This window comes from Protopterus annectens, chromosome 5.part0, assembly GCF_019279795.1.
Source record: "Protopterus annectens isolate FY-2018-M chromosome 5.part0, PAN1.0, whole genome shotgun sequence".
NCBI lineage: Eukaryota > Metazoa > Chordata > Ceratodontiformes > Protopteridae > Protopterus > Protopterus annectens.
In genome coordinates this window covers 1,317,734,634-1,317,757,385 of record NC_056735.1, presented here as the reverse complement: position 1 = coordinate 1,317,757,385, position 22,752 = coordinate 1,317,734,634, and the positions used below count along the sequence as shown (strand labels likewise).

Genomic DNA, 22,752 nt, shown 5'->3' with positions numbered 1-22,752 from the left:
TATAGCCAAAAGAAGTTAGGGGTCTGGAGGGAGGGTAAAGTACAGTTTTGTACCTACCATAAATGTAGATGTTTGAGTGCTAATACAGCTGCAGTCATAACAGATGGGTTCTCCTGCCGTCAGGTGGGTCCTCGGTCGGCCGAATTCCAAAGTCTAGGTCCTGCATCGGTTGTTGTCGCTTCTTCCCTGACGTCAGTGTGACAGGGGTATAAAAGAACCAGCCGACGCCATTTTCTTCAGTTTTTCTTGCCCCAGATGTCAGGTGCCCCCAGAAGGAAGGCAATACATAAATTTGTGTAATAAAGCAATGCCATATAATCAAAATACAACAGTGCAAGCAAATACATCATGAATGAATACCCCAATCAGGTTGCATGAGGAGGCGTTAGCCAATAGGCCCTGTCCCAAGAGGGGAAGGAGGGAGGGAAACCTGGACTGCAGCTGTATTAGCACTCAAACATCTACATTTATGGTAGGTACAAAACTGTACTATGTTCATCGTGCATACAGCTGCAGTCATAACAGATGGGTAGAATCCCAAAGCTAAGAAGGGGGTGGTAGGCACTAGGTGGAAAGTACAGTTTTGTACCTACCATAAATGTAGATGTTCGAGTGCTAATACAGCTGCAGTAATCACATATGGGTTCTCTGCCGTCAGGCGGTCCCTCGGTCGACCGAATTCCAAAGTCTTGGTCCAGCGTCGGTTGTTGTCACTTTCTTTCCTGACGTCAGTGCGACAGGGGTATATAAGACACAGCCGACACCATATTCTTCAGTCTTTTCTTGCCTCAGATGTCAGGTGCCCCCAGAAGGAAGGCAATACATAAATCATATATAAAATATATTCAAGCAATGCAATGTAATTAAAAAACAGTAGTTGCAAGCAAATACATCATAGGAGGATAACCCAATTAGGTTGTAAGAGGAGGTGTTAGCCACTAGTCCTTTACCAAGAGGGGAAGGAGGGAGGGAAACCTGTACTGCAGCTGTATTAGCACTCGAACATCTACATTTATGGTAGGTACAAAACTGTACTATGTTCATCGTGCATACAGCTGCAGTAATCACATATGGGTAGAATCCCAAAGCTACGCACAGGGTGGTAGGCACTAGGTGGAACTGGGATGAGCCAGAATGCCCTGCAATACAGCAGTGGCAAAGCCTGCTCTAGTTTTGGAATATAAAGGCAGGTGGTAGTGTTTTGTGAAGGTATGTACAGAACTCCAAGTGGCTGCCTCCAAAATATCTTTGGTAGGAACTCCTCTGAGGTAGGCTGTAGAGGTAGCTGTGGCCTGGTGGAGTGGGATCTGATGCCTGTAGGGACAGATTTCCCATGATAGGAGTAACAAAATCGTATGCAGTGGCCTATCCATTTTGAAATTGTCTGTTTGGTAACAGGCTTCCCTTGAGCTCCTACAGCATAGGACACAAAAAGCTGTTCTGATTTCCTGAAAGGCTTTGTTCTGTCCAAATAATAACGTAGCTGCCTATGGATGTCTAAGGAATGTAGCAGCCTTTCCCCTTTGTTTTGAGGATTGGGGTAAAAGGTAGGTAAGTGTATGGCTTTGATTCAAAGCTACCCTGGATACCACTTTAGGCATAAATGACGGGTTGGTTCGAAGCGAAACCCTGTCCTGATGGAAGATGAGAAAGGGCTGCACAGCCATGAGGGCTTGTAGCTCCGAAACCCTACGAGCTGAGGTAATGGCCAGAAGGAAAGCTGTTTTCCAGGACAAATATTGCAAATCTGTTGAGGCAGCTGGTTCAAAGGGAGGCAATGTTAATTTTTCTAGAATGTAATTAAGATCCCAGGCTGGCACTGGTTGTTTCCTTGGTGGTCTTATATTCTTAGCCCCTCTGAGGAACTGTCTTAAAAGTGGGTGAGAGAATAACGATGGATCCGTGTTGAATTCTGCAGAAATGGCTGAGGCATGGATTTTTATGGAGGAAAATGAAAGCCCACTGTTCAGCAGCTCAGCTAGATACTGTAATACCTGAGGCAAATTTAGTTTTCTAGGATCCTGGCCTTTTTTCTCATTCCAGGAGCAAAACCGTTTCCATTTTGCAGAGTAGGCCTTTCTAGTTGATGGCCTTCTGGCCTCCAGAATGACGTCCTGCACCTCTTTGGGGAGTAGGATCTGTTGTGGTGTTAAGGAATTTTCCATGCAGCGAGATTGAGTGTTTTCAGCTGACTGTGAAGAGTTTTGTAGCTGTGCTGAATCAGCAGAAGAGGCATTAGAGGTAGAAACCAGGGAGGAGTATGTGTTAGGCTCCACATGAGTGGGTACCAGTGCTGTCTTGGCCAGTCTGGAGCAATCAGTATCATCTTCGGTCTGTCTGCTCTTGCTTTCAAGAGCACCTTGGGCAGAAGAGGCAGAGGTGGGAAAGCGTACACTGTCCATGCTGTCCAACTGAATGAAAGGGTGTCCACTCTCCAGGCCTTTGGATGGAAGGTCCTTGAACAAAACTTTTCCAATTGATGATTCCTGTGGGAGGCGAAGAGATCTATGTCTGGCCTTCCCCACGCTTGGATTATCTGTGTAAACACCTGAGGATGCAACTTCCATTCATGCGGATCTGTCATATTTCTGCTTAGCCTGTCTGCCAGCGTGCTTTCCAAACCTGGCAAGTACTGTGCTTGAAGTTCGATTTGCCATTCCAGAGCCAAGTTCCAAAGTGTCATGGCTAGTCTGCACAGGGGGTATGAATGTGTTCCTCCTTGTTTATGTACCACATTACTGTGGTGTTGGCTGTTCTTATCAATAATTGTCCTGGATGCAGGAGGTCCTTGAATGCTGTAATTGCATTTATCACTGCTAGCATTTCTTTTTGATTGATGTGAAGGTGCTTTTCCTTTTGGGACCATTTTCCCTGAATGCACCTGTCTGTCATGTGCGCCCCCCAGGCGTAATCTAAGGCGTCTGTTGTGATGACTTGATTTGCTTGAGGCTTGCAGAATGGAAGACCTGTGTTTGTTTGACATGCTTGGGCCCACCATAGAAATTCCTTTTGCAAACATGCAATTATTGGTATTGTTGTTTCCAAATTGTGGCTGTGCTGAGACCATAGGTTTTTTAGGTACCATTGAAGTTTTCTCATATGCAACTTTGCACATGGGATTAAAAGAATGCAAGATGCCATGAAGCCCAGAGCCTGCAGGATTTTCCTTGCAGTAAGCTGGTACAATTTGCTAGTATTTTGAAGTACTGAGTTAGTTGCCCCTGTTTTTCTGGCGTAAGGTAGGCCATCTGGGTGTTTATGTCCAAGTTGGCACCCAGGAAAGTTATTTTCTGAGATGGTGTTAGCCTGGATTTCTCTTTGTTGATTGTGTATCCCAGAGAATTCAGTAACCGTATTGCATAAGCCAGATGTTCTAGAAGTTTGTGCTTGCTGTCCGCTTGGATCAGGCAGTCATCCAAATAAGGCTAAATTTGTATCCCTTGAAGTCTGCAGTAGGTGATTACTGATGCCAGGCATTTCGTGAATACTCTGGGCGCAGTAGATAAGCCAAAGGGCAATGCAGAGAATTGATAGTGGATTGAACCTGCAAGAAATCTGAGGCATCTTCTGCAGCTTTGTCTGATTGGGACATGCAGGTATGCCTCCTTGAGGTCCAATGTTACCAGCCAAAACCCCTTGCCCAGCATGGAAAGAAGCTGCTGTAGAGTGAGCATCTTGAATTTTGGTACGAGTAGAAATGTGTTTAGGATGGATAAGTCCAAAATGGGTCTCCAGTCGGTTCCTTTCCTTGGTACCAGAAATAGTCTGGAATAAAAACCTTGACCTTGTTCGTGAGTAGGTACCTCTTGAATAGCTTTCATGTCCATGAGTTTTGAAATTTGTATTTGTGCCTCTGCCCTTTGATTGTGTGGTAGGTTTGGCATGCCCCTCATTTTTGGAAGAGTGTGAAAATGAAATCTGTAGCCTCTGTTTATAATGTCCAGGATCCATTTGTCTGTTGTGATAATATGCCAATTTCTTGTAAATAATGCCAGCTTTCCTTCCAAGGGAGCTGCCAGCTGAGACTTGCTTGGCATGAAAAGGAGGAAGTCATTGGGTTTGTTTTCTGTATTGTTGTGCACTGTCTTCGCCACCTCTTGGTGCTGGAGTTTGCCATTGTCTGCCTCTATATGATCCTTGGGATTGCCCTCTGCCGCCTGTATCTACCTCTTTGGGGTCTGTCAATGGCTGGAAAGGACCAATTTTTGGAAGGCCAATTTCTACTGAAACGTGGGGGCTGTACCTGTAGAAAATCTTTCATGTTTGCATTGATTTAGCCTTTTCCTCCATTTTCCTTAATACCTCCTCAGCATTAGCACCAAATAATACATCCGTTTGTAGAGGTGCATCTAGTAATTTAGCTTTGACATGATCTCGTAAGGTTTGTTCCTTGAGCCAGGCATGTCTACGTATGACTGATCCTGTAACAGCAGCTCTACATGAGACCTCTAGAGCATCAAAACCACATTGTTAGGTATGTTTACCCACTTGTTCTGCACTATGCATCAAATCCTGCAACTCCTTCAAGTCTGGTTGTTCAGGTTGTGACATTTTACTTCACAATTGCGATAACAGAAACTGTTGGTACTTTAGCATATGGAACTGACAGTTTAATGCCCTCATGGTTAAGGTGGCCGAGGTATATACCTTTTTTTCCCACCTTTCTAAGGATCTGGAATCTCTCTCGGAAGGTAATGGATTTTTAGCAGTGGAGGCCTTAATTCCCTTGGGGCCCTGTGAGATAGTTTCTGGGTCAGCAGCGTGGCTTTTGTATAGAAATTGGTGAGAGTCAGGAACCCTGTAGTACCTGTCAGGCTTGACTGGGGCTAGAGGTAGAGAATCCGGGTTAAGGCAGGCCTCCGAGTACACATCATCTAGTATGTCCAAGACAGGAGGTATAGCCAGAGGCCTGTGCTGAGGTAGCAAGAGAAATTCCCTAAGCCTTTTCTTGGAATCTGAATAATCTTGGCCTTCCCAGTGGAAGTGTTCCCTTAAGGTATAAAAAGTTTCCCAAAATGAATAATCCTCTGGGGGGGATACAGAGGGAATGGACTCCTCTGCATTAGAGTCTTCAAAAGGGGAGTAAGAATGTTCCTGTTCATCAGAGTGCTCTGATATAATGGAGCCCTGATCAGAGGAGGGGGATTCTTCCTCCACTCTGGGCCTTTTGTCCGGGGGGGTTGAGAACCCCTGATAAGAGCAATTAAATCCTCAGCCATCTTAAGCATCTGTTTTTTAGGCATGGGGCATGGAGATGGGCCCTGTGTAGCTTGTCTCTTAGAATGCATGGCTGCTTTAGACTTAGTGAAAGCCTTGTTGGAAAAAGAAGAGGAAGGTCTGAAGACACCTTGAGAGGAGGTAGACCTGTCCACATTTTGAGATTCACCGCCAAGAGTGGCTTCGGTATCTGTAGTCGGGGTGTGGGCCGAGGAGCCTGCGACCTCGGGCACAGGAGACACCGCCAATTAAGTGTCGTCGGTAGTCAAGGGGCTGCGTAGGTGCCTCGCTGAGAACCGGACCACCTGCAGTCTGCTTTGGCGTGGTGTCGGTAGAGGACGCGGACCTTGTGTGTCGGTCCTTATCTTTGCGCTTTTTAGACAAAACTGGAAGTCTGAGTATCCAATGACATAATATAGTTAAATTTTTTGCCAAAATAATGCTGGGCGAACTCCGCCCGACGCTTAATGGTGAGTTTGTTGAAAGTAGCACAAAAGCGACAGACCGAGACATCGTGGTCTGGGCCTAAACAAGGAATACAGAGGGAATGGAAATCCTTATGCGGTATTTGCTTCCCACATGAAATACAATTATTAACTTTGTCTGACATCGGTCTGAGGCAAGAAAGGTTTCCCCAACGGGGTACTTAGCTTTCAAGAAGACTTTGGTTGCAAAATTTTCGTAATTTCAGGAGCTGGCCAACCGGCACTTGCTAACTGCTTCTGCTTCGGGCACCGCGCGGCAAGAAAGACTGAAGAAAATGGTGTCGGCTGGTTCTTTTATACCCCTGTCGCACTGACATCAGGGAAGAAGCGACGACAACCGACGCCGGACCTAGACTTTGGAATTCGGCCGACCGAGGACCCGCCTGACGGCAGGAGAACCCATCTGTTATGACTGCAGCTGTATGCACGATGAACATCCAGGACTGCATCAGTGAATACTCTCGAACATCTGCATTTATGGTAAGTGTACACAACTGTACTATGTTCTTCGTGTTTCACTGTTGCAGTCATTACATTTGGGTAGATTCCCAAAGGTTGGGAGGAGGAATTTAGATAGCCTTAGGACCAGTTATAAGGCCCTGCAAGACAGCAGTGGCAAGGCCAGCTCTGTATTTAGAGAAAATTGGCAAATAATAATGCTTGGTGAAAGTATGCACAGAACTCCAGGTAGCAGCTTCTTGGATGTCCCTGGTAGGGATGCCTCTGAGAAAGGCTGTAGAGGTACATGCAGCCCTGGTAGAGTGAGGTCTGATCCTCTGTGGGATAGGTTTTCCATGGTGCTTATAGCAGAAATGAATGCAATGGCCTATCCATTTAGAAATGGTTTGCTTTGAAAAAGCCTTCCCCTCTATCCCTGCAGCACATGCCACCAGCGGTTGTTCAGATTTCCTTTAAGGTTTAGCCCTGTCCAAGTAGAATCTAAGTTGTCTGTGCACATCTAAGGAGTGCAGTATCCATTCCCCTTTGTTCTGTGGATTAGGAAAGAAGGTTGGCAAATGAATGGACTGATTAAGAGCCACACTTGATACCACCTTGGGCATGAAGGATGGATTGGTACTGAGGGACACCCTGTCCGCATGAAAGATGATGAAAGGCTCCACTGCCATAAGGGCCTGTAATTCAGATACCCTTCTTGCTGAAGTGATTGCTAAAAGGAAAGCTGTTTTCCATGAAAGAAATTTTAAGTGTGCAGTAGCAGCTGGCACGAAAGGAGGAAGAGTGAGTTTCTCCAAAACAAAGTCAAGGTCGCAGGCTGGGGTTGGAGCTCTCCTGGGTGCTCTTAAATTATTGCCCTCTGAGGAAAGTAAAGTTTTGTACCTACCATAAATGTAGATGTCCGAGAGGTATGCATCTGCAGTCCTAACAAATGGGTTGTCCTGCCTCAGGCAGCCCTTCGGTCGGCTGGATTCCAAAGTCTGGGTCTGGCCTCGGCTGATGTCGCACTTCACCCAACGTCATAGCTGCTGTCAATTGGGTATAAAGGCATCAGCCGACGCCATTTTCCTCAGTGTTTCTTGCCCCAGATGCCAGGTGCCCTCTAGGAAGGCTAAATTTGGATGAATGCAAATGATTCCAAACAGTAGAGAGTAAACAAAAATACACATGTATGTACATGTATACAAACAAATACACCATAATAGATTCCCCCAGCTAGCTACAAGATGGGCAAATACCCTAGGAGTACCACAGAGGGGAAGGAGGGTGGGTAATCCTGACTGCAGATGCATACCTCTTGGACATCTACATTTATGGTAGGTACAAAACTGTACTATGTCCTTCAAGGATGCATCTGCAGTCCTAACAAATGGGTAGAATACCATAGCCAAACTGGGGGAGGAGGCACTAAGAAGATTATGGTGTAGTTAAGATCCCTTGCAAAACAGCAGTGGCAAAACCTGCTCGGGATCTGGAGTATAAAGGCAGATTATAATGCTTGGCAAATGTATGCACGGAGCTCCAAGTAGCAGCCTCTAAAATGTCTTTGGTAGCCACTCCTCGTAAGAAAGCTGTAGTAGTGGCTGTAGCCCTTGTGGAGTGAGGTCTGATGTTTTCTGGAGTTGTCTTTCCATGAAAAGAGTAACAGAATCTAATGCAATTTCCTATCCATTTTGAGATTGTCTGTTTTGAAATTGCTTTTCCTTCCATTCCTGCTGCATATGCTACCAGAAGCTGGTCAGTTTTTCTATTGTTCTTGGTTCTGTCCAGGTAGTAGTGCAATTGTCTGTGAACATCCAAGGTATGCAGTAGTCTTTCCCCCCTGTTCTGTGGGTTGGGGAAGAATGTTGGTAGGTGGATTGCTTGGTTCAATGATACCCTGGAGACCACCTTTAGCATAAAAGTAGGGTTAGTTCTCAAGGACACTCTATCCTGATGGAAGATAAGGAAGGGCTGTACTGCCATTAATGCCTGTAATTCAGAAACCCTTCTTGCTGAAGTGATTGCAAGCAGGAAAGCAGTTTTCCAAGATAAGAACTGTAATTCTGCTGTTGCTGCTGGTTCAAAAGGGGGAAGTGTTAACTTTTCTAGCACAAAGTTCAGGTCCCATGTAGGCAAAGGTGGCTTCCTTGGAGGCTTTATATTTTTAATTCCTCTCAGAAACTGCCTGAGTAGAGGATGAGAGAAGATTGGAGGATCCATGTTATATTCTGCTGAAATTGCTGATGCATGAATCTTGATGGAAGAGTAAGACAGGCCGTTGTGGAAAAGTTCTGCTAAATATTCCAGGATGTTAGCTATGTTTGCCAATGATACATTTTCTCCTTTTGCTGCACTCCAAATGAGGTATCTTTTCCATTTTGCTGAATAAGTCTTCCTTGTGGAGGGTCTGCGAGCCTCCAGGATAATGTCTTTAACCCTCTGGGATAATTCTGGGTTATTTTGTTTTACGTAAGATTCCAAGCAGCTAGCTGCAGTGTTTTCAAGTTTGGATGCAGGATCTTGAAGTTGTTCTGTGTTAGCAGCAAAAGAACTAGAGGTAGAGGCCATGCGTGTGCCCGAGACATACTCCTCAGAAGCGGGTACCAATGCTGCCTCGGCCAGTCTGGAGCTATCAGGATGATCCTTGGTTGATCTTCTTTGATCTTCAGTAGCACTTTGTGCATCAAAGGAAGAGGTGGGAATGCATATGCTGTTAGGTTTTCCCAACTGAAGGATAGGAGTCCACCTTCCAAGCAAGTGGGTGGTATGCCCTTGTGCAGAATTTTCTCAATTGGTGGTTGTGTGGGGATGCGAACAGGTCTATTTCTGGTAGCCCCCATTTCTTTGTAATGGATTTGAAGATGTCTGGATGCAGCATCCATTCGTGGGCATCCGTGGTAGTTCTGCTTAAGGTGTCTGCTAGTATATTTTCTTTTCCTGGCACAAATATGGCCTGGAGCTGAATGTTGAGGTTCAGAGCCACATTCCACAGGTCCATTGCCATCTGGCAAAGAGGATATGAATGTGTGCCTCCCTGCTTGTTGATATACCACATAACTGTGGTGTTGTCCGTCCTTATCAGCAAATGACCTTGTTGAAGAAACGGTCTGAATGTCTGAATTGCCTGCTTCACTGCCAGCATCTCTTTTTGATTTATGTGTAGGTTCAGCTGGTCTTGTGTCCATAGGCCTTGTATGCACTTGTCTACCATGTGTGCCCCCCAACCGAGGTCTGAGGCGTCCGTGGTGATAGTCTGGCTTGGGTGAAGGCTGTGGAAAGGCAGTCCTTTGTTCAACTGACAGGCCTGAGCCCACCACAGGAATTCTTGCTTCAGGCATGGAATTATTGGAATTTGGGTTTCTAGGCTGTGCTTGTGCTGAGACCATAAATTCCTTAGGTACCATTGCAACTTCCTCATATGTAGTCTGGCATGTGGAATCAATATTATGCAGGATGCCATGTAACCCAGGGCTTGCAGGACTTTCCTTGCTGTAAGCTGGTTCTGCTTGTTAATGCCATGAAATAGAGTGGTAGTTGTTTTGCTTTTCTGCTGTGAGAAATGCCATTTGATTTGATGTGTCCAGTTCTGCACCCAAGAATGTAATCCTTTGGGATGGTACCAGTCTTGACTTTTTTATGTTGACTGTGTATCCCAGGGCTTGCAGTAGGTGAATAACCTTTTCCAAATCTTTTGTTAATTTGATCTTGTTGTCCGCTTGTATCAGGCAGTCGTCCAGGTATAGATAAATTTGAATTCCCTGAAGCCTGCAATGAGCAATTACTGATGCCAGGCATTTCGTGAATACTCTGGGCGCAGTAAATAAGCCAAAGGGCAATGCTGAGAATTGATAATGCTCTGATCCTGCAAGAAATCTGAGGTATCTTCTGCAATCTGGTCGTATAGGGACGTGCAGGTATGCCTCCTTGAGATCTAGAGTCACCAGCCAAGACTCCTTGCCCAGCATGGGAAGAAGTTGCTGTAGGGTCAGCATTTTGAATTTTGGAACAATGAGATATGTGTTCAGAGCGGACAGGTCGAGAATAGGTCTCCATTGGTTTTCTTTTCTTGGCACCAGGAAAAGTCTGGAATAAAATCCTTGTCCTTGTTCCATAGACGGTACCTTTTCTATAGCTCTCATTCTTAGTAAGTGGTTGATTTGTCCTAGAGCGTTTGTTTTTTGGTTTGGTGGTAGGTTTGGCATTCCTCTCTTCCTTGGAAGAGTATGGAAGTGAAACCTGTAACCTTTGTCTATTGTCTGTAAAATCCATTTGTCTCCTGTAATGTAATGCCAGTTTACTGAAAATAAGGCTAGCTTTCCGCCTAAGGGTGCTTCCAGTTGTTCCCTGGTAGGCGGTATCAGAGGCAAGTCACTGTGACTGACCTGTGGAAGTGGTAGTAGCTGGATCTGTGGCAGTACTCCTCTGGTTGTTAGGCTGCCACTGACGTCCCCTGTAGGCACCTCTGGATTGACCTCTGCCTCTTGAGCGCCTATTTCTGCCTCTCTGTGCTCTGTTGGTGTCTGGAAAGGATCAATTCTTCGAAGGCCAATTTCTACTAAACCTAGGAGGCTGGACCTGTAAGAAATCCTTGACTGTTTGGACAGATTTTGCTTTTTCTTCCACCTTCTTTAACACTTGCTGTGCAGGGGAGCCAAACAAACTGAGTTTCTCCATGGGAGCATCTAGGAGCTTTGACTTTACATGGTCTGGTAAGGATTGCTCTTTTAACCATGCATGCCTTCTGATCACTGTACCAGTCATAGCTGATCTAAAGGAAGCCTCCAGTGCATCATAGCCGCATTTTAAGGAATGATTACTGACCTGCTGAGTGTTATGTACCAAATCCTGAAGGGACTTACGGTCTATAGGTTCAGGAGAGGATAGTTTTTATTTAGCTGATCTAACAAAATTCCTGATACTGAATCATGTGGAATTGACAGTTTAAGGCCCTAGCAAAGAGTAGCAGAAGTATAAACTTTTTACCCCATCTCTAATGCTCTAGATTCTCTTTCAGAGGGGAGGGGGTTTTTGGTAGTTGCTACAGCTTTGGGGCCCTGAGAAATAGTTTCAGGATCTGCAATAGGAGCCTTATACAAGTGATAATGTGTGTCCGGGACCCTGTAGTATCTGTCGGGCTTAGCAGGGGCCGGGGGAAGAGAGTCAGGGGCAGTACAAGCATCATTAAATGCATCATCCACAACTGTTAGTACTGGAGGAATGGCTAAAGGCCTATGCTGTGGTAAATGTAAAAAGGTCCTTAGCTGTTTCCTAGAATCTGAAAAATCCTGGCCCTGCCATTGAAATTGCTCTCTCATAGCATGCAAGGTTTCCCCAAAAGAAAATTCCTCAGGAGGAGAGGCAGAAGGAATGGAGTCTTCTGCGTCAGAGTCCTCATATGGAGAATAAGGGCCTTCTGGAGGATTTGAGTTTTCTGAATCATCAGAGGAATAATCCGTAGAAACTGGCTCAGGGGGCTCTGCTCTAGGCCTCTTCTCTGGAGGGGGATGAGAGGCCCTGTCAGGGTGAGGTTGGGATCCCCTGATCAAAGAAATGAGATCCTCTGCCAGGCTGAGCATTTGGGAACTAGAGCTAGGCCTGTGTGAGGGGGTTTTAGCAGACAAGGCCTTAGAAGATTTAGCTGCTTTAGCCCTAGAGAAAGCCTTGAAAGACATGGATGCAGGGGGCCTAGCAGCTCCACGTGCAGGAGTAGATATGTCTAAAGGAATAGTATCTGATAAATCCTGGGTGCCTGCTACAGCAGGAGAAATTTCAGTAGCAGATTCAGCCATGCTGTGTGAGGCCTCGGCTGTGGGAGGTATGCTTTCGGCCGAAGGAAGAACCGAGGACTCGGTTTCAGCCGAAACAGAGACACTCGCGGTTGGCTTAACCGTGGTTTCGGCCGAAACCGCAGACCACGAGTGTCGGTCCTTTTCCTTACGCTTTTTAGCTAATTGCGAAGTCGGAGTCTCCGACGGCATTTTGTAAGCAAAAGCGGGACCAAAAACTCCTCCGCAAACTCCGACCGACGTCTAAGTGTCTGTCGGTTGAAGGAAGCACAGGCTAGACAAGCTGCTACGTCGTGGTCTGGGCCTAAGCAAGGAAGGCAGTAAGAGTGGAAATCCTTATGAGGTATTTGTTTCCCACAAGTTAAACAATTATTTACTTTTTCTGACATCGGCTGAGGCAAGAAAGAGTCCCCAACGGGGTACTTAGCTTTTTAGAAGTCTTCGGTAGTAGAAATCTCTGGATCTGACCGACCGGCACTTGCGAACAGCTTCTGCTTCAGACACCACGCGGCAAGAAAGACGGAGGAAAATGGCGTCGGCTGATGCCTTTATACCCAATTGACAGCAGCTATGACGTCGGGTGAAGTGCGACATCAGCCGAGGCCAGACCCAGACTTTGGAATCCGGCCGACCGAAGGGCTGCCTGAGGCAGGACAACCCATTTGTTAGGACTGCAGATGCATCCTTGAAGGACATCTGCTTGAGCAGTGGATGAGAGAAGAGGGGAGGTTCTGTTTTATAATGAGATGAAATGGCTGAGGCGTGAATTTTGATGGAGGAAAAAGACAAACCCTTGTGAAGCATCTCAGTTAAGTATTGTAAAATCTGAGGTAAATTGGGTGCTGCTGTGCTCATCCCTTGAGATTGGTTCCAGGCACAGAATCTTTTCCATTTTTCAGCATAAGATTTTCTACTACTAGGCCTCCTTGACTCAAATGATATCCATCACTGGTTTACTGAGGGATGGTAAAGGAGAGATCAGGTAATTAGCCAGGCTGCTAGGTTCAGTGTTAGAAGCTGAGGGTGCAGAATCTGGTTCTCCTGCTGAGACAACAGGGAAGGAAGTCCGAGGCAGGTGCCATGGGGCTAACCGTGACACACTGCACAGGAGAGGGTACCAGTGTTGGCGTGGCCAGTCTGGTGCAATCAAGATCATCCTTAGTTTGTCCTGTTTGATTTTTAGTAGTACTTTGGAGAGCAGAGGCAGAGGAAGGAAGGAATAGACTGATAGGTTTTTCCAGCTGAAGGACAGAGCATCCACTTTCCAGGCTTATTTGTGGGGAGTCCTTGTGCAAAATTTGTTCAATTGGTAGTTCTGGGGAAGAGACAAACAGGTCTATATCTGGGTTCTCCCATTTCCTTGTCAACATGTTGAAAATCCTTGGTTCCAGTTTCCACTCATGTGGGTCCATGAGGTTTCTGCTTAGTCCGTCTACCAGTGTATTTAATTTTCCTGGCAGGAATTGAGCTTGTAGGTGCACTTGGTAGCTCAACTATGTGCTCCACAATGCCATGGCTAGTCTGCAGAGAGGGTAAGAATGTGTACCCCCCCCCCCGCGCTTGTTTATGTACTACATAACAGTGGTGTTGTCAGTCTTTACCATTAGTCGTCCTGGAAGAATGTGGTCCTTGAAGGCTGTCAGTGCATTCTGTACAGCTAACATTTCTTTTTGATTGATATGCAGGTGCATTTCACTTGGGTTCTATTTGCCCTGAATGCACTTCCCTGCCAGGTGAGCCCCAATGCATAGTCTGATGCATCTGTTAGGGTTTGGGCGGTAGGGGGTAGTGTGAAAGGCAGTCCCTTGTTTTGGTGGCAAGCCCCTGCCCACCAAATGAACTCTAGGCGTAGGCAAGATATGATAGGAATCATTGCTTTTAGATCCTGAGAATGTTGACACCATAGGCTTTTTAGATACCATTGTAGTTTCCTCATATGCAGTCTTGCATATGGAATTAGAAGAATGCAGGCGGCCATGAACCCCAAGGCTTGCAGTATTTATCTGCCAGATAACAGGGTTTGTGTGGCCACTTGCTTGAAGTAGGTTGCCAAATGAATTTGTTTCTCTGGTGTGAGGAAAGCCATCTGGGAAGCTGTATTCAAGCTTGCTCCCAGGAATATAATTTGTTGACAGGGTACCAGGTGTTTTTTCTTTTCGTTTATGGTGTACCCCAGACAAGTTAGAACCCTTTGTACAAAGGTCAGATGATTCAAAAGTATGTCCTGGCTTTCTGCCTGAATTAGACAATCGTCCAGATATGGGTATATTTGAATATTTCTTTGCCTGCAAAATGCAATAACTGGAGCTAGGCACTTTGTAAATACCCTGGGCACAGTAGATAAGCCAAAGGGTAGTGCACAGAACTGATATGCTTTGAAGCGTAGGCATCTTCTGCAAAATTCCCTGATTGGGAAGTGCAGGTATGCTTCTTTTAAATCTAGTGTTACCAACCAGGCATCTTTGCCTAGCATAGGAAGCAACTGGTGAAGAGTCAGCATCTTGAATTTTGGAATCTCCAAAAAGGTGTTTACTAGACAGGTCCAGGATAGGACGCTATGAATTGTCTTTTCTGGGTACCAGGAAAAGTCTCGAATAGAAACCTTGTCCCTTTTCCTCTTCTGGTACCAAATGGATAGCCCACATGCTTAAGAGAGAAAGTTCTTGCTTTTGGGCCTCTGCCCATCGATGTGGGGGAAGATCTGGCCACCCGCTTGATGCTGGCAATGTGTGGGAGTGAAATCTGTATCCCTGGGACACTATTTAAAACCAGTTTGTCCTGGGTAATGAGTTCCCAGTTCTTTGCATGAAGAGCAATCTTTCCCCCCAAAGGGGCAGTCAGTTAATAAGTGCTTGGAAATTTTAAAAGGAGGTCATTGAGACAGTTTACCATAGGGGGGAGTCTTATCACTCCCAGATTTGGAAGTGGAGGCCCCCCACTGCTTAGTCCTGTGTGTACCCTGGGACTGCAGCCTGGGAGCGCTGCTGGATCTGGGTTTGGACTGAGAAGGTCTGGAAGAGGCAGGAAAGGACCAATTCTTGGAAGGCCAATGCCTACTAAGTCTTAGAGGTTTGTACTTGTAAAAAATCTTTAACAGTTTGCATAGATTTAGCTTTTTCTTCCATCTTTTTAAGAACGTCTTCTGCCTTGTTGCCAAACAGGCGGTCCTGGTTTAGTGGAGCATCCAGTAATTTTGCTTTAACATGATCTGGTCCCTGCTCCTTAAGCCAAGCATGCCTTCTAAGTACAGACCCAATTACACCGGCCTTGCAAGATGCCTCTAGAGAATCAAAACCACATTGTAAAGTATGTTTTCCAACCTGTTCAGCTGAATGCAATAAATCTTGTAAATCCTTATTTTCAGCACAATCAGGAATCAGCATAATTTTCTGTTTAAGTAATCCAATAATATGCTGCTGATGCTTCAACATATGAAACTGGCAGTTTAAGTCCCTAATGGCCAAAGTTACAGAAGTGTATATCTTCTTACCCCATCTATCCAGCACCCTGGAGTCTCTATCAGAGGGGGTAGGATTTTGGCAGTAGTAGCTTTAATGCCCTTGGGCACCTGTGAAATGGTCTTAGGATCCGCAGTAGGATTTTTAAAAAGGAACTTGCGAGAGTCAGGGACCCTGTAATATCTATCAGGTTTCTTGGGAGCAGGAGGTGCCAGGCTAGATTCTGCAAATGCATCATCAACAGTGTCTAATACAGGAGGGTATGTCTAAATGCCTGTGCTGGGGTAGGAGTAAGAAATCTCTAAGCCTCTTTTTAGAATCAGAGAAATCCTGACTTTCCCAACGAAAATGCTCCCCGAGAGTATGCAAGGTTTCACCAAAAGAGAAATCCTCGGGGGGAAGCAGAGGGAATAGAGTCCTCAGCATCAGAATCCTCATAGGTAGGTAAGAGTAAATCCTGGTCATCAGAGGAAACAGAAAATTCAGAATCCTGGTCAGAAGTATCATAAACAAACTCAGTCCTAGGTCTCTTAGAGGGGGAAGGCTGGCTTCCCCTGATTAAAGTAATAAGGTCTTCAGCCATTCTTAACTATTTTTTACGCATTTAGGCCTGACCATGTGTTCTAGGCATCAGTTTTCTAGCCATGGTTTGAGATTTAGGCCTTGAAGAAAGAAGATGGCCTTGGTTTAATAAGCAAGTCAGTAGGTCGGAATACACCCTCAGAAGCCAATGCCTGCACAGCGGCTCCAGACCCATCCATGGTAGAGACATCCGCAGATTCCACAGTTGAAGCATCTCGTGGCATACCGGACTCAGAATGGGTCTCAGTAGAGGCCTGTGAATCAGAAGTAGCGGATATCAGGGGCTGCGAATGTGCCTCACTGAGTACTGGCGAACTGTCGACTGGCTTAGGAGAAGCATCGTCGGCAGCTTTGAACCTAGGCAGCCTGTCTCTGTCTTTATCTTTGCATTTTTTCAGGATGTCGGTATTCTGATGCCTGACCGAAAACATATCAGGATAATTGAACAGAGCACCAAAATATTTAGAAGTGTAAATATACCGACGGATAGTTTGTGGTTTAAATAAGGCACAAAACTGACAGCGAGGTATGTCGTGGTCAGGGCCTAGGCAAGGAATACAGTACGAATGAAAATCTTTATGAGCTATTTGCTTTCTACAAGTAATGCAATTATATACTTTTACTAACATCAGTTTAGAGCAAGAAAAAGTTTCCTCAATGGGGTACTTAGCTTAGTTGAAGACTTCGGGTCTGAAACTCGAAAATTTAAATTTCAGGAGTCGGCCGACCGGCACTTGCAAACTGCTTCTGCTTCGGGCACCACATGGCAAGAAAGACTGATGTAATGGTGTCAGCTGCATGCTTTATACCCCTGACTACCTGACGTCATGGAAGATGAGACAGCAACCAATGCAGGACTCAAGACTTTGTTAATCAGGCCGACTGAGGGCTACTGCAAGCAGATAACCCAAATGTGATGACTGCAACAGTGAAACAAGAAGAACATCTGGCAATTTAAAGTCCTGATGGCAAGTGTAGCAGAGGTGTATACCTTCTTATCCCATCTGTCCAAAGCCCTAGAATCCCTGTCCGAAGGGGTAGGGTTTTTGGCTGAAGTAGCCTTAATGCCTTTAGGTCCCTGGGAAATGGTCTCTGGATCCGCAGTAGGATTCTTAAAAAGGAATTTGTGAGAGTCAGGTACTCTGTAGTACCTGTCAGGTTTCCTCAGAGCTGGTGGCAAAATTTCAGGGGTAAGACTGGATTCCATGAAGACATCATCTACAATTTCCAGAACAGGAAGGATAGCTAGAGGCATGTGCTGAGGCAAGTTTAAAAATTCCCAAAGTCTCTTTTTGGACTGTGGGTAGTCCTGGTACTCCCAGTGGAAATGCTCTCTGAGGGTATGCAGGGTTTCACCAAAAGAAAAATCTTCTGGTGGGGAAGCAGAGGGAATGGAATCCTCTGCATCAGAATCAATTAGAAGGGTCAGAGTCATCGGACTCACGATCGGAAGAATCAGAAGGAAAATCAGTTCTTGGTCTTTTAGAGGGGGAAGGCTGGCTTCTCCTTGTTAAGGTAATAAGGTCTTCAGACATTCTAAGCATTTGTTTCTGTAGCATGGGGACTGAGAATGTGCTTTGGTCGTCTGTTTCCCTGGCATAGTGCGAACACTTGGCTTGAGAAATTCAGTATTTTTGGTTTGAAACAAAGTAGTCTCTTTAATATGAACATCGGAAGGCCTGAATACACCCTCAGAAGCTGGTGCCTGCATACCGGCTCCAGACCCATCCAAGGTAGAGACATACGCAGGTTCCATAGTCGAAGAAGCATCTTGCAGCATACCAGACTGGGTCTAAGTAGAGGCCTGTGAATCTGTTGAAGCAGGTATCAGGGGCTGAAAAAGCGCCCGAGTACTGGCGGACTGGTGACTAGCTTAACAGAAGCGTCGTCTGCAGTTCTGGACCTATGCGTTCTGTCTTTATCCTTACATTTTTTCGGAAGATTGGTAGTCGGATGGCTTATCAAAGCCATTTCAGAATACGGAGGACAAGAGCGAAAGAATTTAGTGCCAAAAATAGCCTGCTGACAAATAATTTAGGCATTGAACAGGGCACAAAATCGACAGCGAGGAACGTCCTGGTCTGGGCCTAAACAGGTGATGCAGTAAGAATGAAAATCTCTGAGGCATTTGCTTTCCACAGGCAAGACAATTATTCATTTTTCTGACATCGGTTAGAGCAAGAAAAAAGGATCCTCAACAGTGTACTTATCTTTTAAAAGACTTCAGGTCTGAAACTCGAAAAACGAAAAATTCAGGAGGCGGCCGACCGGCACTTGCGAACTGCTTCTGCTTTGGGCTCCGCTTGGCAAGAAAAGCTGATGTAATGGCATCGGCTGCATGTTTGCTACCCCTGACCTCATGGAAGAAGCGACATCATCCAACGCAAAAATCCGAAGACTCTGGTATTTGGGCCGACTGAGAGCTACTTGCAGGCAGAAAACCCAAGTGTGATGACTGCAACAGTGAAACACAAAGAACATCCGCACCTCTCAACCTGTTATCACAAGAAATCTGGATAAAGGCAAAAATAATGGTGGGACAAAGGCCCCAAAATAGGAACACATTTTAAATATTGCACTTAACTTAGAAAGTTGATGGAATAATAAGTTTTGCATTGGCATGCATTTTATGAAGGATATGACGTCTGAAACAGAAATGTCTGTCATTGTGTTTTACTTCGGAGCTTTTCTCCCCGGGCCTCCACTGAAAATGGACATGTATCCAGTTGGACTATCCCAGTCAACAAATGCAAAATAATAAAAAAAAATAAATAGTTACTGACTTCAATCCTCAGTGATTTTCCAGAAAACCGTATATTTTATGAGAAACAGAGCAAAAATAGGAGGGAAAATTTTGGACAGTCTGTGAAAATCTGGACAGTTGACAGCTATGCTACTAAACCTTTTAAACATACCATTTACTGCCACATCCAAAATAAGAAAAACTTCCAACTCCCAAACCTTTATATCTACCCTGAAACACTAACTGGGCTCCTCTAAAGGTTTTGCTCTTGGATACTGCTGTTGAATATTTCAATTCCACTTTCCTCGGTATACTTAAATTAGCACCACCTAGGACAATACGAACAAAGTCAGACTACGCCCCATGGTTAACCAAGGGCACTAGGGCTCTACTTAAACTAAGAGATAAGGCCTGGGAACTATGGTATGCAAATAAATCTCAACTAAATCATCCAGCATATCAAGAACTCAGAAACAAAGCCAAAAAACAAATTAACCAAGACAAAATAAACTATCAGACTAACATCCAAATGAAACATCAAAATAACCCACAAAAATTCTGGTCAGCTATTAAAAGAATCCTACAACCTGGTCAGACTTCAACCCCACCCCTTCATCGTGAAATAATCTAGGCAACCCCAGCTCCTTCATCCTGAAATAATCTAGGTACCTCTGCAGAGCAATTTAACTACTTCACTGAAAGCATACTATTACTCTCCAAAAATAATTGCGCCTCTCCACTAATAGTACCCTTAAAATCAAAGAATGACTATTCCTTCTCCTTCCATCCCAACAGATGGTATAAAAAACTACTTAGAAAACTTAAACCAACAACTATAGCAGCCGATAATTTACCAGCAGAATATCTACAGCTGTCAGCTGATGCTATTTCATACCATGTCTCAATTCTCATTAAACATTCTATCACCAAGTCCCACTTATCTGGAAAATTTCACACACAATCCCCGTACACAAAGGTGGCAACTCAAGACAGCTCTTAAATAATAGACCTATTGCCATTCTATCTCCACTATCCAAAACTCTAGAAAAGTGCATACATTCTGGGCCTCTGCTGAATAAGGGCTACTTAGCTCAGTTGGATTAGCCCGGTCAACAAATGTAAAATAAATACAATAACTTCTGGATTACTTCTCAACGAATAACCTACTAGCCAAATCACAACATGGTTTTTGACCTAACCGCAGTGCTACAAAGTACAGTTGTGTACCTACCATAAATGTAGATGTTCGAGTGCATTCACTGTTGCAGTCATTACTCTTGGGTTATCCTGCTGGCAGCCTACCTGAAGTCGGCCTGAATTCCAAAGTCTTGGTCCGGCGTCGGTTGCTGTCACTTCTTCCCTGACAGGGGTATAAAAGATGCAGCCGACGCCATTTTCTTCAGTTTTTCTCGCCCCAGATGTCAGGTGCCCCCAAAAGGGTAGGCTAAATAAATTATGCCAATACACATGCATGCACTAAAGTAAACATTTCCTTCATCTACAAGCAAATACACCACATAGGTTGTATAGAATATAGAAGTACAGATAATTTCCAGCAATAAAAAGGGGGATGGTGGGAGGGTAACCTGGACTGCAACAGTGAACACACTCGAACCTCTACATTTATGGTAGGTACACAACTGTACTATGTTCATCGTGTTTCACTGTTGCAGTCATTACTCTTGGGCTGAATCCCAAAGCTGAGGATGGGTGGCTGGGCTAAATAGGATTAGGAGAGGCTATGAGGCCCTGCAGAACTGCAGTGGCAAAGCCTGCTCTGGATTTAGAGTAGAGAGGTAAGTGGTAGTGCTTTGTATAAGTGTGCACTGAACGCCAAGCTGCAGCCTCCAAGATGTCTTTGGTTGGTACTCCTCTGAGGAAGGCTGCTGAAGTGGCTGCTGCTCTGGCTGAATGTGGCCTAATGTCCTTAGGCACTGATTTGCCATGCTGTGAGTAGCAGAAACAAATGCAATGGCCTACCCATTTTGAAATAGTCTGTTTTGAAATAGCCTTTCCTTGTGATCCTGCAGCATACGCCACTAAAAGTTGCTCAGTCTTTATGAAAGCTTTAGTTCTGTCCAAGTAGAAGCGTAGCTGTCTGTGTATGCCCAAGGAATGCAGAAGTCTCTCCCCCTTTTTCTGTGGGTTTGGATAAAAGGTAGGCAAGTGAATGGTTTGGTTAAGGGCCACACTGGACACCACCTTAGGCATAAATGCCGGTTCGTCCTCAGAGAAACCCTGTCTGGATGGAAAATGATAAAAGGTTCCACAGCCATGAGTGCCTGCAACTCAGAGACTTGTCTTGCAGAGGTTATTTCTAGGAGGAGAGCTGTTTTCCAGGATAAAAATTTTATATAAGCTGTAGAGGCTGGCTCAAAAGGAGGCAGTGTGAGTTTTTCCAAGACATAATTGAGGTCCCATGCAGGTACTGATGTTCTCCTTGGAGGTCTTATGTTTTTAGCCCCTCTGAGGTACTGCCTTATTAAAGGATGAGAAAAGATAGGTGGTTCCGTATTGTAATGGGCTGAAATGACTGAGGCATGAATCTTAATTGATGAAAAGGATAGGCCTTTGTCCAGCATCTCAGTTAAGTATTGTAAAATCTGAGGAATATTTGGTACAAACGTGTCAATTTCTTGTGCCTGGTTCCAAGCACAGAATCTCTTCCATTTTTCTGCACACGATTTTCTGGTACTGGGCGTCCTGGCCTCCAAAATAACATCCATCACAGCTTTGGAGAGAGGAGTGTTCTGAATGGCTACATTATCTGCCATGCTGCCAGATTTAAGGTCCTGAGTTGGCAGTGCAGGATCTGATTGTTTTGTTGAGTCAGTAAGTGAGAAATTTGAGGCAATGTCCAGGCTGGACCTTGAGACAAGTTCTTTAGGATTGGATACCAGTGCTGACATGGCCAGTCTGGGGCAATCAGCATCATTTTTGGCTTCTCTTGTCTGACCTTTAGGAGTACCTTGGGGAGGAGAGGCAGTGGGGTAAAGGCATATACTGTTAGGTTTTTCCAGCTGAAGGATAAGGCATCCACTTTCCATGCTTGTTTCCAAGCAGAATCTCTGTAGTTGGCAGTTGTGAGGGGAGGCAAATAGATGTCTGGGCATCCCCATTTCCTTGTCATCATGCTGAAGACTTGTGGATCCAGTTTCCACTCGTGGGGATCCATGAGGTTTCTGCTTAGTTCGTCTGCCAGAGTATTTATTTTTCCTAGCAGGAATTGTGCTTGCAGGTGAACTTGATAAGTCAATGCTGTGTCCCACAAAGTCATGGCTTGTCTGCAGAGGGGGTAAGAATGTGTGCCTCCCTGCTTGTTTATATACCACATGACTGTAGTATTGTCCGTCTTTATCAGTAGTTGTCCTGGATGAAGTAGATCCTTGAAAGCTGTCAGGGCATTCTCAACAGCTAGCATCTCTTTTTGATTGATATGAAGATGCATCTGGCTTGCGGGCCATGTGCCCTGAATACATTTTCCTGCCATGTGGGCCCCCTAGGCATAATCTGATGCATCCCTTGTTAGTGTCTGCCAAAGTGAATGGCTGTCCCTTGTTGTGTTGACAGGCCTGTGCCCACCATCGAAATTCCTGTTGCAGGCAGGGAATGAGGGTAATTAATGTTTCTAGGCTGTGGCAACGTTGAGTCCAAACACTTTTTAGATACCATTGTAGTTTCGTCATATGTAGTCTGGCATATGGAATTAGCAAAATGCAGGATACCATGAAGCCCAAAGCCTGCAGAATTTTTCTTGCAGATAACTGGGTCTTTTTTGCCAACATTTTGAAGTAAGAAGTCAGTTGCCTTTGTTTGTCTGGCGTGAGATAAGCCATCTGGGCAGCTGTATTTAAGCTTGCACCCAGGAATATTATCTCTTGAGAGGGTACTAGTTTTGATTTATTTTCGTTTATTGTGTACCCTAGGCAAATTAGTAATCTTTTTACAAACACCAGATGCTTTAGTAGAATGTCCTCGTTCTCTGCTTGAATAAGGCAGTCGTCCAAGTAAGGATATATTTGAATTACTCTGTCTGCAAAATG

General features: G+C 45.0%; 1 protein-coding gene across 1 annotated transcript in view; it reads right to left on the bottom strand.

Moving 5' to 3' along the window:
• The window catches only part of CNOT11 (CCR4-NOT transcription complex subunit 11), an 844,502-nt gene that overhangs the window by 140,918 nt on the left and 680,832 nt on the right, over nt 1-22,752 (bottom strand). The window contains exons 10-11 of the mRNA XM_044071126.1: nt 3,185-3,221; nt 1,485-1,521 (exon numbers count right to left, since the gene is read on the bottom strand). Coding sequence (XP_043927061.1) covers nt 1,485-1,521; nt 3,185-3,221 — 74 coding nt within the window. The remainder of the gene's footprint in view (nt 1-1,484; nt 1,522-3,184; nt 3,222-22,752) is intronic.